This window comes from Melanostigma gelatinosum (assembly GCF_949748355.1).
Source record: "Melanostigma gelatinosum genome assembly, chromosome: 11".
Classification (NCBI taxonomy): domain Eukaryota; kingdom Metazoa; phylum Chordata; class Actinopteri; order Perciformes; family Zoarcidae; genus Melanostigma; species Melanostigma gelatinosum.
In genome coordinates this window covers 3,611,717-3,624,755 of record NC_136644.1, presented here as the reverse complement: position 1 = coordinate 3,624,755, position 13,039 = coordinate 3,611,717, and the positions used below count along the sequence as shown (strand labels likewise).

The 13,039-nt window shown below is 43.1% G+C and overlaps 1 protein-coding gene across 1 annotated transcript in view; it reads right to left on the bottom strand.

The window, feature by feature from the left end:
* Positions 1 to 1,082: 1,082 nt before the first annotated feature.
* Positions 1,083 to 13,039, bottom strand: part of LOC306784558 (uncharacterized protein) — a gene marked incomplete at its 3' end in the record, with an annotated part of 45,317 nt that continues 33,360 nt past the window's right edge. The window contains exons 7-11 of the mRNA XM_079278592.1: positions 11,807 to 11,876; positions 10,978 to 11,122; positions 9,674 to 9,761; positions 1,378 to 1,443; positions 1,083 to 1,261 (exon numbers count right to left, since the gene is read on the bottom strand). Coding sequence (XP_079134718.1) covers positions 1,083 to 1,261; positions 1,378 to 1,443; positions 9,674 to 9,761; positions 10,978 to 11,122; positions 11,807 to 11,876 — 548 coding nt within the window. The remainder of the gene's footprint in view (positions 1,262 to 1,377; positions 1,444 to 9,673; positions 9,762 to 10,977; positions 11,123 to 11,806; positions 11,877 to 13,039) is intronic.

Genomic DNA, 13,039 nt, shown 5'->3' with positions numbered 1-13,039 from the left:
TGGTGCACATTCCAGCATTCAGCAGGTGGTCTTCTCGCTGGCCGAGTAGATCGCAAACAGTTTTCATTACGTTGTATGATGTTTTGCTATGGAAGAGGTCCCGGCCGCAGTACATTTCTGCCAGGACACAGCCCAGTGCCCACATGTCGATGGCTTCAGATATGGGGAGGCCCAAGGTCACCTCTGGAGCTCTGTATGCACAAGGTTGCACAATCATTCCTTCTCTTACGTCTGATACTGACATGGCCAAACCAAAGTCAATTAATTTCAGCCTGAAGGGCTCATGCTGGTGGTTGACGAGCATAACATTGTCAGCTTTCAGGTCTGTGTGAATGATGCCGATACCCTTCAGGGCTTCAAATGCCACAAGTAGCTGACGTGTTATGGGGCGGATTTCATTAAGGGTCAGGTGTGACTGTCTCTCACACATCAAATCCAAAAGGCTCCTGTCCAGTTTCTGGAAGGCGATGCAAGACATGCCTTCGAATGTGAAACTGTCTTTGAATGTCACCAAGTTGTTTTTCTCTGGGTCAAGGGTCCTGAGTTGTTCCAGCATTTTCACTTCTCTGTCGTGATCTTGAACGCGTTTGTTGATCTTGATGGCTACAGTCTTGTATGTTGTTAAATTGATACACTTGTCAACTTTGCCAAAACATCCTTGTCCAATTAAGTCTAAAACAAGGTATTGTGCAGAATTGTTGCAGAGTATGTTATGCTCTAGTATCTGAATTGGTTCTTGTGAAGAGTCTGCGCTCTCATCACTGGAGCTGTCTGTGTCTGAGAATCCATCTGAGTCAGTTGATTCATCCCAATTAACTGAATCATAAATGGGTTTCATTGGCTGAAACTCCTTGTTCGTTTAGTTTTGAGACATTTTTCCTGTCAAATGTTTCCAAATAGTATCCAAGTTGAGTATATTCAGAGGTGCTTATCTTGCTGTGGGTGTGTGATTCTGTCTAGAGAAATATCATTTATATAGACTAAGAATGTGTTGTCATGAATTCTAGTTCTAGAACATCAAAGTCACATGTGATGTTACCATGGCAACATCACATGTGATGTCACCATGGCAACTCTGCATTCTAAATTCCTTGGAGTGGAGCTTGAAAAATATTGTGTAATATTTCAAAACAACTTGCCTTCATGCCCAAACTGGTGGGCATGCGGCTGGGCTTGGAAGATGCGATGGCACAACAGCATCCATGGCATCCAAGATGGCACTGCTGAACCTCCAGAGACGTACAGAACATTCTTTGACAACCTGAAATATACAGCAGAAGAAATATTATGGACATCCTTGCTACACAAACGCTAGCCTTACTATTATGATCATGAATATTTCCGTGTTTTTCAGCAAATAAATGAAACCTCACAAACCTGCTGATGAACAAGCCTCCTCTTGGGTGCATCGCAAGACTGCTCTGGTTTCCCCAAATGATGTCTCTGTAATGACAAAAGCATTCCTCATATTAAACACGTGTCTCCTTTGACCATTACATGCTTCCATGTTAACGCTATACACGTGTCTGCACAATCAGCTACAAAATTACAGTCTGCAACAATTGTTTTGACGGAAAGTTTGGAGCTATCAGTATATTTGATTTTACCAGTCATATAAAACTGTACAAATGTTTCAAATGTTTTGGGTTTTAGTTGGGCGTCGACTCGATATGGTACAAATAACTGAAGTCTACTCTGATAAAATTCTTCTGGACACTTTGTTTCAGAAAAACGCGCATAACGTACAACTGCATCTGGTGATCGTGTTCTTTTGGTTCTGTATCCTAAGTTGTTGCTCAAACCAATTTTTGTTTGAGAGTTTTCGTTTTTAGACAACATTCTATATTCTGATGCAAATGTTGCCAAACATGTTATTAAAGGTGTCACCTTTTGGCCTATTTTTATATCGTTCACCTGTACCAGGCATGCACATATCTTCTGATGTCAGCTCTTTGTGTTTCGCCTTTTCCTTTAAGACATTTAATGGCAAACTCATTTTAACCACATTATCCCCTGTTGGGACAAATACAACTTTTCTGGAACATTCTTTAAGATGCAAATTCATAACTCTATAGGCTGCCTCTTGAGCACAAACATCTCTATTGTGCAAGTATACACAGTGTTGGGATCTAAAGGAGCGTGTTTGGGTTATCAGCATTTAAGAAACTCTTGACATCAATAGAATTATTAATGTATGTAACAATTATTAATGTTTATTAATAACAACGGGGCACCACCCTGCGAACAGGGACCAATAACCAAACGATAAAACTAAGTCTCATAATTAGTAGTCACTCATAATGTCAATAGTCTGCGTATGACTATACATTCAGTGACAGTGAAGGTTTTAAGTTCGAGCACAGGCTACTACATACAGTTTTATCAAATACATATGCACAAGTAATCACAGACGACTGCTCCTTAAAGTATAACAGAGTTTATTAAATCAAAATAATAAATGATCAAATCAATTAATATTGCAACCAACAAACGTTATCATACAATTTTATATGCCTAAACTAAAGAATGAATAAAATGGATGAGGGTTGTTGTGGAATATTTCTATGAATAGTCGGGAGAAGAGTGTCAAAGTGTTATCAAATCAATGTCAAATGAAACAGAGTCTGGATGAACGATCAAAGTTGTAATAGTCAATTTATTTGCTTGCAAGCAAAGAGAACACAGTCTCACAGATACATCACCGTCATCTGCAAGAGGTGCTCTCACGACACATTCAAATGCATGGACATTTATACCCAGCCAGCATGCTGTTATCTTGGTTCGCAAACAAGAATAAACAGAAGAAGGAAACCAGTCAAGGCAGATGTTTTTCTTTGAAGCATAGTGTCCTGTCTTTACGATAACCTGAAGGCACTTTATGGCCTGTTTACAAACCCCTTTGTTATCAGTTTGCCCCACAATAAACCATGGATACACCCAGCCAGATGCGTCCTTTGATGTCACTGTGACCTGGTCAAAGAGTTAAGTCACAGTATTGCAGAGACGGAATGAACCTGTGAACCATCACACATCATATATGCCTGCAGAGGGTCATGCCCTTCAGCTGATGCCCATCAAGGGAAATACCGCAATCATGACCCCTGTGTGTGTCCCCGTCTTTAAAGACAGAAACAATGCACAGGAACAAACAGATAACAAGACACCTGGATGCAGAACTGATAGAATCATCAACGAAAAAGTGTTTGAGGCCTGCACAGTTAAAGTCTTACATTCTTTAACCCTAAAGCAGTAGACTGACATATTCTTTTATTTATTATATTGATTGACCCATACCTCATCAACTTGCCTCTTCAGCACGTGTATTTTTCCCCATACATTTGTAGGCAGCTTCAAAAGTATCCTGAGTCAAACCTAGACTGTCAAACAATTGATTCACAGAATCAGATTTCACTGACTCATCTGAGAGAGCAGTTTTTAATTTTGACATCAACTCTTTCGCAGCAACCCTTTTTTGTTTATTTGTTTCTTGATTTTGATTGACACACTGACACTGTCAAGTCATTTGCATTCATTTCATCACAGTTGCATGCTTTTGGGCTATCATCTTCAGGTGAACTGCGACATATGAACGTGCGATTGGAAGGTGGTCTTGGAAAACCAAATCGACAAGCAGTATTCTTTTTTCTACACGTTTTGGAATGTCTTTTGGAATGCTGCTGCACAGATGTTACAATGTCTAACAAGAACTCATCATGTGATGGTAATCCACATGTGATATACTTGTCAATAAACTGAATCACCTCATCATCTGTGTTTTTATCTATTTGAGGTGCATTCTCGATCCAGAATAAACAATGCACATGTGGTGAACCACGTTGTTGAAATTCAACACGATAAAAAAAGTCTGTCATCTTTCCTATTGGATTCAATGGAGACTTAAGTACTTCCTTCAAATAGATATGCCAGCGATAATCAAACATCCGTGCTGCAGTAACAGGATTACAACTCAAGAGCTCACACTTGTCGGCCCACTGTAAATCTTCTGCAGTTTGCGTTCTACCCTGTTGTTTCAATGAACTAGAAATGAGATTTGGCCATCGCATATCTGCAGATGAAAATTAACCAAACCACGTTGGGAGACCCATTTGTCGAACACATGCCACCAAATCTTTTTTAGCTCCCTGCCAAAATGCTGGAGTACCACGAATAGGTTTAAGGAATCGATACCCTTCATCAGTCTCCATCTTGAATTGGGAGAGCAGTGCTCCCTGTTGAAATACTGGTTGGTGTACATTCCAGCATTCAGCAGGTGGTCTTCTGGCTGGCCGAGTAGATGGCAAACAGTCTTCATTACGTTGTATGATGTTGTGCCATTGAAGAGGTCCCGGCCGCAGTACATTTCTGCCAGGACACAGCCCAGTGCCCACATGTCGATGGCTCCAGATATAACTCTGCTGTGCAGTACATCCGTGCGTTTCAGTTCCAGCTAGAGGTCCTTTTCAGAATTACCCTATTCTTCTTAACTTTTTCATTCCCTGCGAACTTGTTCTGGAGATCCACTCGGGTCCGTCCAAACGTTTTTAAGAGCACCGTAGCTTGCAAGTGTCCCGCCGTACTTTGGTGTCGTGTAGCGGCTTTGCTCAGGCAGCTTAATGTCCTTCTTGAGAAAGGCGTTCCCAGTAACTCCGCCACTAAATCAGCTTCTCGTCCTTCTGCCATTTGATGTTAAAAAAACAAAGCGAAGTAACAAAAACTAAAAATGCCATAATTTCTTCCATATCTTTCCACTTGAACTCTGACTGCTATTTTTATGAAAGAATGTAAATTAGTCTTAACATCTGAAGAAGGAATTCACTTCCCCTTTCAGTGATAGACCAATCAACATCACCTATTTATTTTTTGAGGGAAACCGGAGAACCCGGAGAAAACCTCAGGCTAAACTAATTCAGGGGATCAACAGAAAGTCATGGAAAAGAATGTCATGGCTCACCTGGTAGATCACATGTACTTGGTGTACATGTGATCTACCAGGTGAGCCACGACATTCTTTACCATGAATATCTGAATTTAATGCCTAATAACTAATAACTAATCATAAATCACTATAAATATATATATATATTTTTCTTTTTTATTAGGCCACATCACTATTTTCTTAAAGCTGACACAGACAACTTTGGACTGTGGGACGAAACCAGAAAACGCCCAAAAGTGTATGTATTTTTATGAAAGAATGTAAATTAGTCTTAACATCTGAAGAAGGAATTCACTTCCCCTTTCAGTGATAGACCAATCAACATAACCTATTTATTTTTTGAGGGAAACCGGAGAACCCGGAGAAAACCTCAGGCTAAACTAATTCAGGGGATCAACAGAAAGTCATGGAAAAGAATGTCATGGCTCACCTGGTAGATCACATGTACACCAAGTACATGTGATCTACCAGGTGAGCCACGACATTAAATTCAGATACAAAAGAATGTGATGGCTCAACTGGTAGATCACATGTACATCAAGTACATGTGATCCACCAGGTGAGCCATGTAAATTAGTCGAAACATCTGAAGAAGGAATTCACTTCCCCTTTCAGTGATAGACCAATCAATGCACTTGTATCTGAATTGGTTCTTGTGAAGAGTCTGCACTCTCATAGCTGGAGCTGTCTGTGTCTGAGAATCCATCTGAGTCAGTTGATTCATCACATTCATCTGAATCATATGGGGGGGAGATGAGCATCAAATCAGAGGCATCATTTGCATAAGAGGTGTCCATGTGATCTACCGAGTCTAAAAGAATGTATTGTACAGACTTGTTGCAGAGTATGTTATGCTCTAGTATCTGAATTGGTTCTTGTGAAGAGTCTGCGCTCTCATCGCTGGAGCTGTCTGTGTCTGAGAATCCATCTGAGTCAGTTGATTTATCACATTCATCTGAATCATATGGGGGGGAGACGAGCATCAAATCATAGGCAGCATTTGCATAAGAGGTGTCCATGTGATCTACCAGGTGAGCCATTGTAACAAAACGATGGTTTAGGGCTTGACCGGGGGTGATTCTTGTTGCAGCATTTGGATCGAGCAACCGTTTTAGGAGATTTAAAAATGCCAATAAGTCTTCCTTTTCAAGACAATTATTTACAATTGAGTAGAACTCTATTGTTTCATCCAAAGTTTGGCCAGTGTCGAAACTCCACATTGAAATTGGCTGGATACCGGTTGCCTCCTCGTACTCTTCTGATGTCTTTAGTCTCCATCTTGAATTGGGAGAGCAGTGTTCCCTGTTGAAATACTGGTTGGTGTACATTCCAGCATTCAGCAGGTGGTCTTCTGGCTGGCCGAGTAGATAGCAAACAGTCTTCATTACGTTGTATGATGTTGTGCCATTGAAGAGGTTCCGGCGGTAGTACATTTCTGCCAGGACACAGCCCAGTGCCCACATGTCGATGGCTTCAGATATGGGGAGGCCCAAGGTCACCTCTGGAGCTCTGCATGCACGAGGTTGCACAATCATTCCTTCTCTTACTTCTGATACTGACCTGGCCATACCAAAGTCAATTAATTTCAGCCTGAAGGGCTCATGCTGGTGGTTGACGAGCATAACATTGTCAGCTTTCAGGTCTGTGTGAATGATGCCGATACCCTTCAGGGCTTCAAATGCCACAAGTAGCTGACGTGTTATGGGGCGGATTTCATGAAGGGTCAGGTGTGACTGTCTCTCATACATCAAATCCCAAAGGCTCATGTCCAGTTTCTGGAAGGCGATGCAAGACATGCCTTCAAATGTGAAACTGTCTTTGAATGTCACCAAGTTGTTTTTCTCTGGGTCAAGGGTCCTGAGTTGTTCCAGCATTTTCACTTCTCTGACGTGATCTTCAACGTCTTTGTTGATCTTGATGGCTACAGTCTCGTATGTTGTTAAATTGATACACTTGGCAACTTTGCCAAAACATCCTTCTCCAATTAAGTCTAAAACAAGGTATTGTGCAGACTTGTTGCAGAGTATGTTATGCTCTAGTCTCTGAATTGGTTCTTGTGAAGAGTCAGTTGATTCATCCCATTCATCTGAATCATATGGGGGGGAGACGAGCATCAAATCATAGGCAGTATTTGCATAAGAGGTGTCCATGTGATCTACCAGGTGAGCCAGTGTAACAAAACGATGGTTTAGGGCTTGACCGGGGGTGATTCTTGTTGCAGCATTTGGATCGAGCAACCGTTTTAGGAGATTTAAAAATGCCAATAAGTCTTCCTTTTCAACACAATTATTTACAATTGAGTAGAACTCTATTGTTTCATCCAAAGTTTTGCCAGTGTCGAAACTCCACTTTGAAATTGGCTGGATACCGGTTGCCTCCTCGTACTCTTCTGATGTCTTTAGTCTCCATCTTGAATTGGGAGAGGAGTGTTCCCTGTTGAAATACTGGTTGGAGTACATTCCAGCAATCAGCAGGTGGTCTTCTGGCTGGCCAAGTAGATGGCAAACAGTTTTCATTACGTTGTATGATGAGTAGTCAGTGAAGAGGTTCCGGCCGTAGTACATTTTTGCCAGGAGACAGCCCAGTGCCCACATGTCGATGGCTTCAGATATGGGGAGGCCCAAGGTCACCTCTGGAGCTCTGCATGCACAAGGTTGCACAAGCATTCCTTCTCTTACTTCTGATACTGACCTGGCCAAACCAAAGTCAATTAATTTCAGCCTGAAGGGCTCATGCTGGTGGTTGACGAGCATAACATTGTCAGCTTTCAGGTCTGTGTGAATGATGCCGATACCCTTCAGGGCTTCAAATGCCACAAGTAGCTGACGTGTTATGGGGCGGATTTCATTAAGGGTCAGGTGTGACTGTCTCTCACACATCAAATCCAAAAGGCTCATGTCCAGTTTCTGGAAGGCGATGCAAGACATGCCTTCGAATGTGAAACTGTCTTTGAATGTCACCAAGTTGTTTTTCTCTGGGTCAAGGGTCCTGAGTTGTTCCAGCATTTTCACTTCTCTGACGTGATCTTCAACGTCTTTGTTGATCTTGATGGCTACAGTCTCGTATGTTGTTAAATTGATACACTTGGCAACTTTGCCAAAACATCCTTGTCCAATTAAGTCTAAAACAAGGTATTGTACAGACTTGTTGCAGAGTATGTTATGCTCTAGTATCTGAATTGGTTTTTGTGAAGAGTCTGCGCTCTCATCACTGGAGCTGTCTGTGTCTGAGAATCCATCTGATTCATCCCATGCATTCCATTCATCTGAATCATAACTGGACATTTTTCCTATCAAATGTTTCCAAATAGTATCCAAGTTGAGTATATTCAGAGGTGCTTATCTTGCTGTGGGTGTGTGATTCTGTCTAGAGAAATATCATTTATATAGACTCTAAGAATGTGATGTCATCAATTCTAGTTCTAGAACATCAAAGTCACATGTGATGTAATACATTTATGACATCACAAGTTCTAGAACATCAAATGTCAAATCAGATGTCACCATGGCAACTCTGCATTCTAAATTCCGTGGAGTGGAGCTTGAAAAATATTGTGTAATTTTTCAAAACAACTTGCCTTCATGCCCATCATTTTTATTTCTATGATTTCACTTCAAACTGTTATGTTAATTTAGCATGAAAGATGTCTCCCAGTCCACTCTCAGTGTATGCGCACTGGAAGATTTCCACACACATTTTTGAGAGGAAGGGATCTTTTAGAATAGAAAATGTAAGAATAGACTATGCGATACGCTCTAAACAGAAGGGATCACAGCTGCAGGTGCACTAAATGGTTAAACTTTGATGTATTTTCTTGTCTTTCATGTGAATAGTTTATGTAATTGTGAAACAAAATATGAAACAGATGTATTAACTATTAAAAAAACACATTTGATCAAGGAAAGATGAATATGAAAACACAATTACAAAGAAAAGTGTTACAACACCCAATTGCCCACAATCCAAGACTAATGAATTACTTACCACTCCCCCTCCCCCTCCCCCTGTTCTCTCTCTATGCTGTCTGCCATTAGCTCAGGGAGCAATGCCCCAACTGGACAGCAGGTGTGCTCTTCAGCACTGCAGCACACAACCCACTACAATTCTATCATGTATGTGGGTGTAAGAGGGAGTGTGTGTGTGTGTGTGTGTGCTAGAGTGTGTAATGCATCAGGCGCCTGGCCACTGCTGCTCCTGCCACTCTGCTGAAGGAGAGGGGGGAGAGAGAGGACGCCGGAGGAGTGGAGGGAGAAAGAGAGCAAGGGGGATAGAGGGGAGAGAGTCCAGGCCCAAATAAAGCCATGGGGGCCGGGGCTGAGCTGGGCCCCCCTTTGCTATAAATACGCTGGCCGCCTGGAGGCTCGGGTTCTGTGTTTGGGGCTTGGGACCAGCGACCACCACTGCTGCAGCAGCCTTCCTCAGGAGAGTCTCCTCTGTATACTCATCATCCTCATCCTGGTCGTCGGTGTTCTGGCCAGCCAAGATGCCTCGCGTGGACTCAGACCTCAAACTGGACTGTAAGGATGTCCTCTTCAGACCCAAGAGGAGCAGCCTGAAGAGTCGCTCAGAGGTCGGTGCGGTTAATTAGTTTTACTCTGATACTGTAATCCAAATATTACAGCTACAGGTCAATTAACCATCAGACCGGCATATTGTCTTGTGCTCTTTGAAGGCTTTTAGCAAGTGAGTGAGTGGGAACAGTGCGCTGATTAAAATAGTGGAGCTGGAGGTACTCACTCTTCATCGCAGCACTGGGAGTCTTCTCGGTGTACTGAACGGGCCCCTGGCTGTCAGCTGACTCGCCGTCTCCCAGCTTCTGCTCCACCTCCTGCGAACACACACACACACACACACACACACACACACACACACACACACACACACACACACACACACACACACACACACACACACACACACACACACACACACACACACACACACACACACACACAGTTTCCTAAGCTGCTGTAGCTGTCGTATTTGTCGACGCATGTTTTGCAGTGCGCAGACTTTTGGGGTGAAGTTACACTTTAACGTTTCTTTCTTTTCTGTCTACATTTCTGAACTTGACCCTGAAATGCAAAAACATGTTCCATCACAAATAAAGTAGCCACTGCATCAAAGCAGCAGCTGACTTTGAGACTGCATCTGTATAGCACTGTCCACTTGAAGGTAATATAAATAGTTACACGAAGACTAAACTGGTCCATGTTTTGTGTTTTATTTGCTAAAATGTGAAGGTTTTCCAGCGTCAAACTCGAAAAGCCTCTAGGGTTAGAATGAATAATATGGCAGCACCCGCGTTTTAAAAGAAAAACACGCTTCTAAATTTCTTAGAGAAGGATCCCGAATCTCAATATCCCCATCATCTTTTATTATATGTGGAGAATCAGATGTGTCTCTCTGTCCTGGTGCATAATATGTACCAGCATCCTGATGCTGTCGGCTACAAATAACAACGTAAGCTCTTTCAGTATATAATAATTATTAGTATTAATAATACAAACATGACCCTATAGTGTCTCAGTTGATATAAGTGGAGTATTAAACGACTATTATAGAAGATGCAAAGCCCTCGTATAATAATATAACAATAAAATCACAACGGATTATGACTGACTCAGTAAAACATGCACAAAGAAGTGATGAGTAAATAGAAAGAAGTAGCCAGAGATTGCTGATGCCGGCTGATACACACCCCAACATCTTATTTGTTATTAGGCTTTCTAAACATGTGTTGCATTCTTCTCGCTGTGACACTCATCAGGTTTTCTATCTCGGAACAACTCGATAGACAGGTTTTCCGCTATAGGTGACAAAGTCACAAAAGGACACCACAGAGCGGTCTGTACTGGCTGCACTCCAGGAGGAACACAGATAACTGATTCATGCTGACTCAGCTCAGCAAGTCATTCATTTACACCTGCTGCTCAGTCAGGAAGTTGAGGTAAAGGAGTAAGAAAATGAATGAGACCGAGAGAAAGCAGGAGATTATCTGCCCACCCCGATGTCCCAGTCCGACACACACACACACACACACACATCTCACCTTCACACACAAACCTGACGTTCTCTTTATGTGCAGGCGTGAATCCCTCCGCTGGGCTTGCGGGCGTCTGTGTGGCTGCACCGTGGTAGCGCTTCCCGTTCAGACGGTTGAACACAATCTTTGGGGACGGAGAGCTGCGGAGAGATCAGACGGAGACAAATGAAGCCTGCTTGGGGATTGGATCAGCAGGCATCGCAACAAAACACAAGAGTTCCACCTCACAGGGATGGAGAAAACACAAATGATGCTGATTGGTCAGAGGAATTGAGCATGACGGGTCATTCTTCACCGCGGGACAGAATCATTTGACAAAACAAAGAAGAACTTCAAGTTTTATCAGAGACCCTAAAAACCTACATTTTAGTGCTTGCGAGTTTTAAAACGCTGTTGACACTTTTACTGCGGTCAAATTCACCTGAAGTACTGTACTGGACATACACTCAGTTACCAGTTTATTAGGGACACCCAATAAAAACATCCTACTTTCAGTAAAGTTATCATGTTAATGACATTGATTCAACTGTAGGATGTAGGTTGTGGTGCTTATTGTAATAATATGATATTTGCATTGCATTGAACACACGGTCACAGCAGAGAGAACAGCCGGGGCTTGAAAACAAACTGCAGGAACAGTCTGCGTCCGATAATGGGTGCAGACACGTTAGTCCCCGATGCGTTACGTGATCGCGCTGACGGAGCACGTGCTGTTGGGCCCCAAGTGGCTCAAACAGCCGGCGTAAAGGATCTTGCAAAAAATGAAGAAAAATGAAATAAAAACACACACCATGACAGGACGTGGAGCCGCTGACGTTACTTACTTCGATGAGAGCCAAGACGTCGGCTTGAGCTTCAAGTCGCCGAACTTGCTCTCGATCTGCTGTGTGGGACCTTTAGGAGACACAGTTCAAGAGTGTGTTGATGTTACGCTGTGAAATCAACGGGTTACATGGAAACGCGCTGCGTGAAAACATTGGACCGTGTCAACCGTTGCAATGCCCCAAAACTTCCCCCTTTAATGAGGAAATCAATGATTGCGTCATGCTTTTAGATAAGGGATACACATTCACCAACCTGTCCTCCGTTGAGTCACGAGTTTGCTGGGACCTCTGGTGATCGTGTACATCATGTGAACGCCAAGATATTCTGTCGTGTCTGTGAGTGAAGACCGCTCTGTCTTATGAACCATCGGGTGAGCACACCGATTACCTCGCGGTCCTCTGCCGGCTCCCCCTGACGCAACAACGACGGAAAAGACAGATTCGCAGCTTGATTTCTTATTTGTTTCTTCCCCGGGTCAGCGGCTCCACGGTCGGCCTGCAGCCTGCAAGAGACTCTTTGACTTGTCGCCCGCTGTGTAGTCGATACTGTTGCACCTCCGAGTGAGCAGCCGGTGTTCCGCTGTCGTGAACCGACGTCCGCTGCTACTACGAGAGGTTGCGTGTAGGTCATCCAAGGAGAGAGCGGCTCCAGAGGCCGGTGGGGGTGGGGTGGGGGGATCCGTCACTCGGAGGTGGGACCTTGTGGTTCCTCACGTCCGGGGACAGTGACACTCCGGGCCCGGACACTCTACGGTCTACGCCCCGCTGATGCCACGGGACTGACCGCGGCCCCCCCGCTCCCTGACAGAACACAAGAACAACGCACACTTTGATATTTTCATCAGGACGGAAAGCTACGATGCTCGGCCAGCGTGTCAAGCCGGCCACAATGAAGCACGTGACTTCCGGACTGAGTTTCCAAAATAAAACACTCCTTTGACCACTTAAAACATAACTTGTTAATTGAATACGTCCAGTCTTTCGAGGACTTATATTCAGTATTGATGGACATTATGCTAATAATATGGCTGTGATATGACACATCAACAACATGTGTGATTAATTAATGCGCTATTTGACATCCTGTAAATGCATCAGTGACTTTCAGTGCTAAATGTTATGACTTGCTGTTCACTATGAAAATGGTGTTTTATTTATTTGACAGACCGTAGTTACAAAAAAACATGAGGTTAACGCGAGTAAACAGGACATGGTTTGGGAATTTAATTTTTT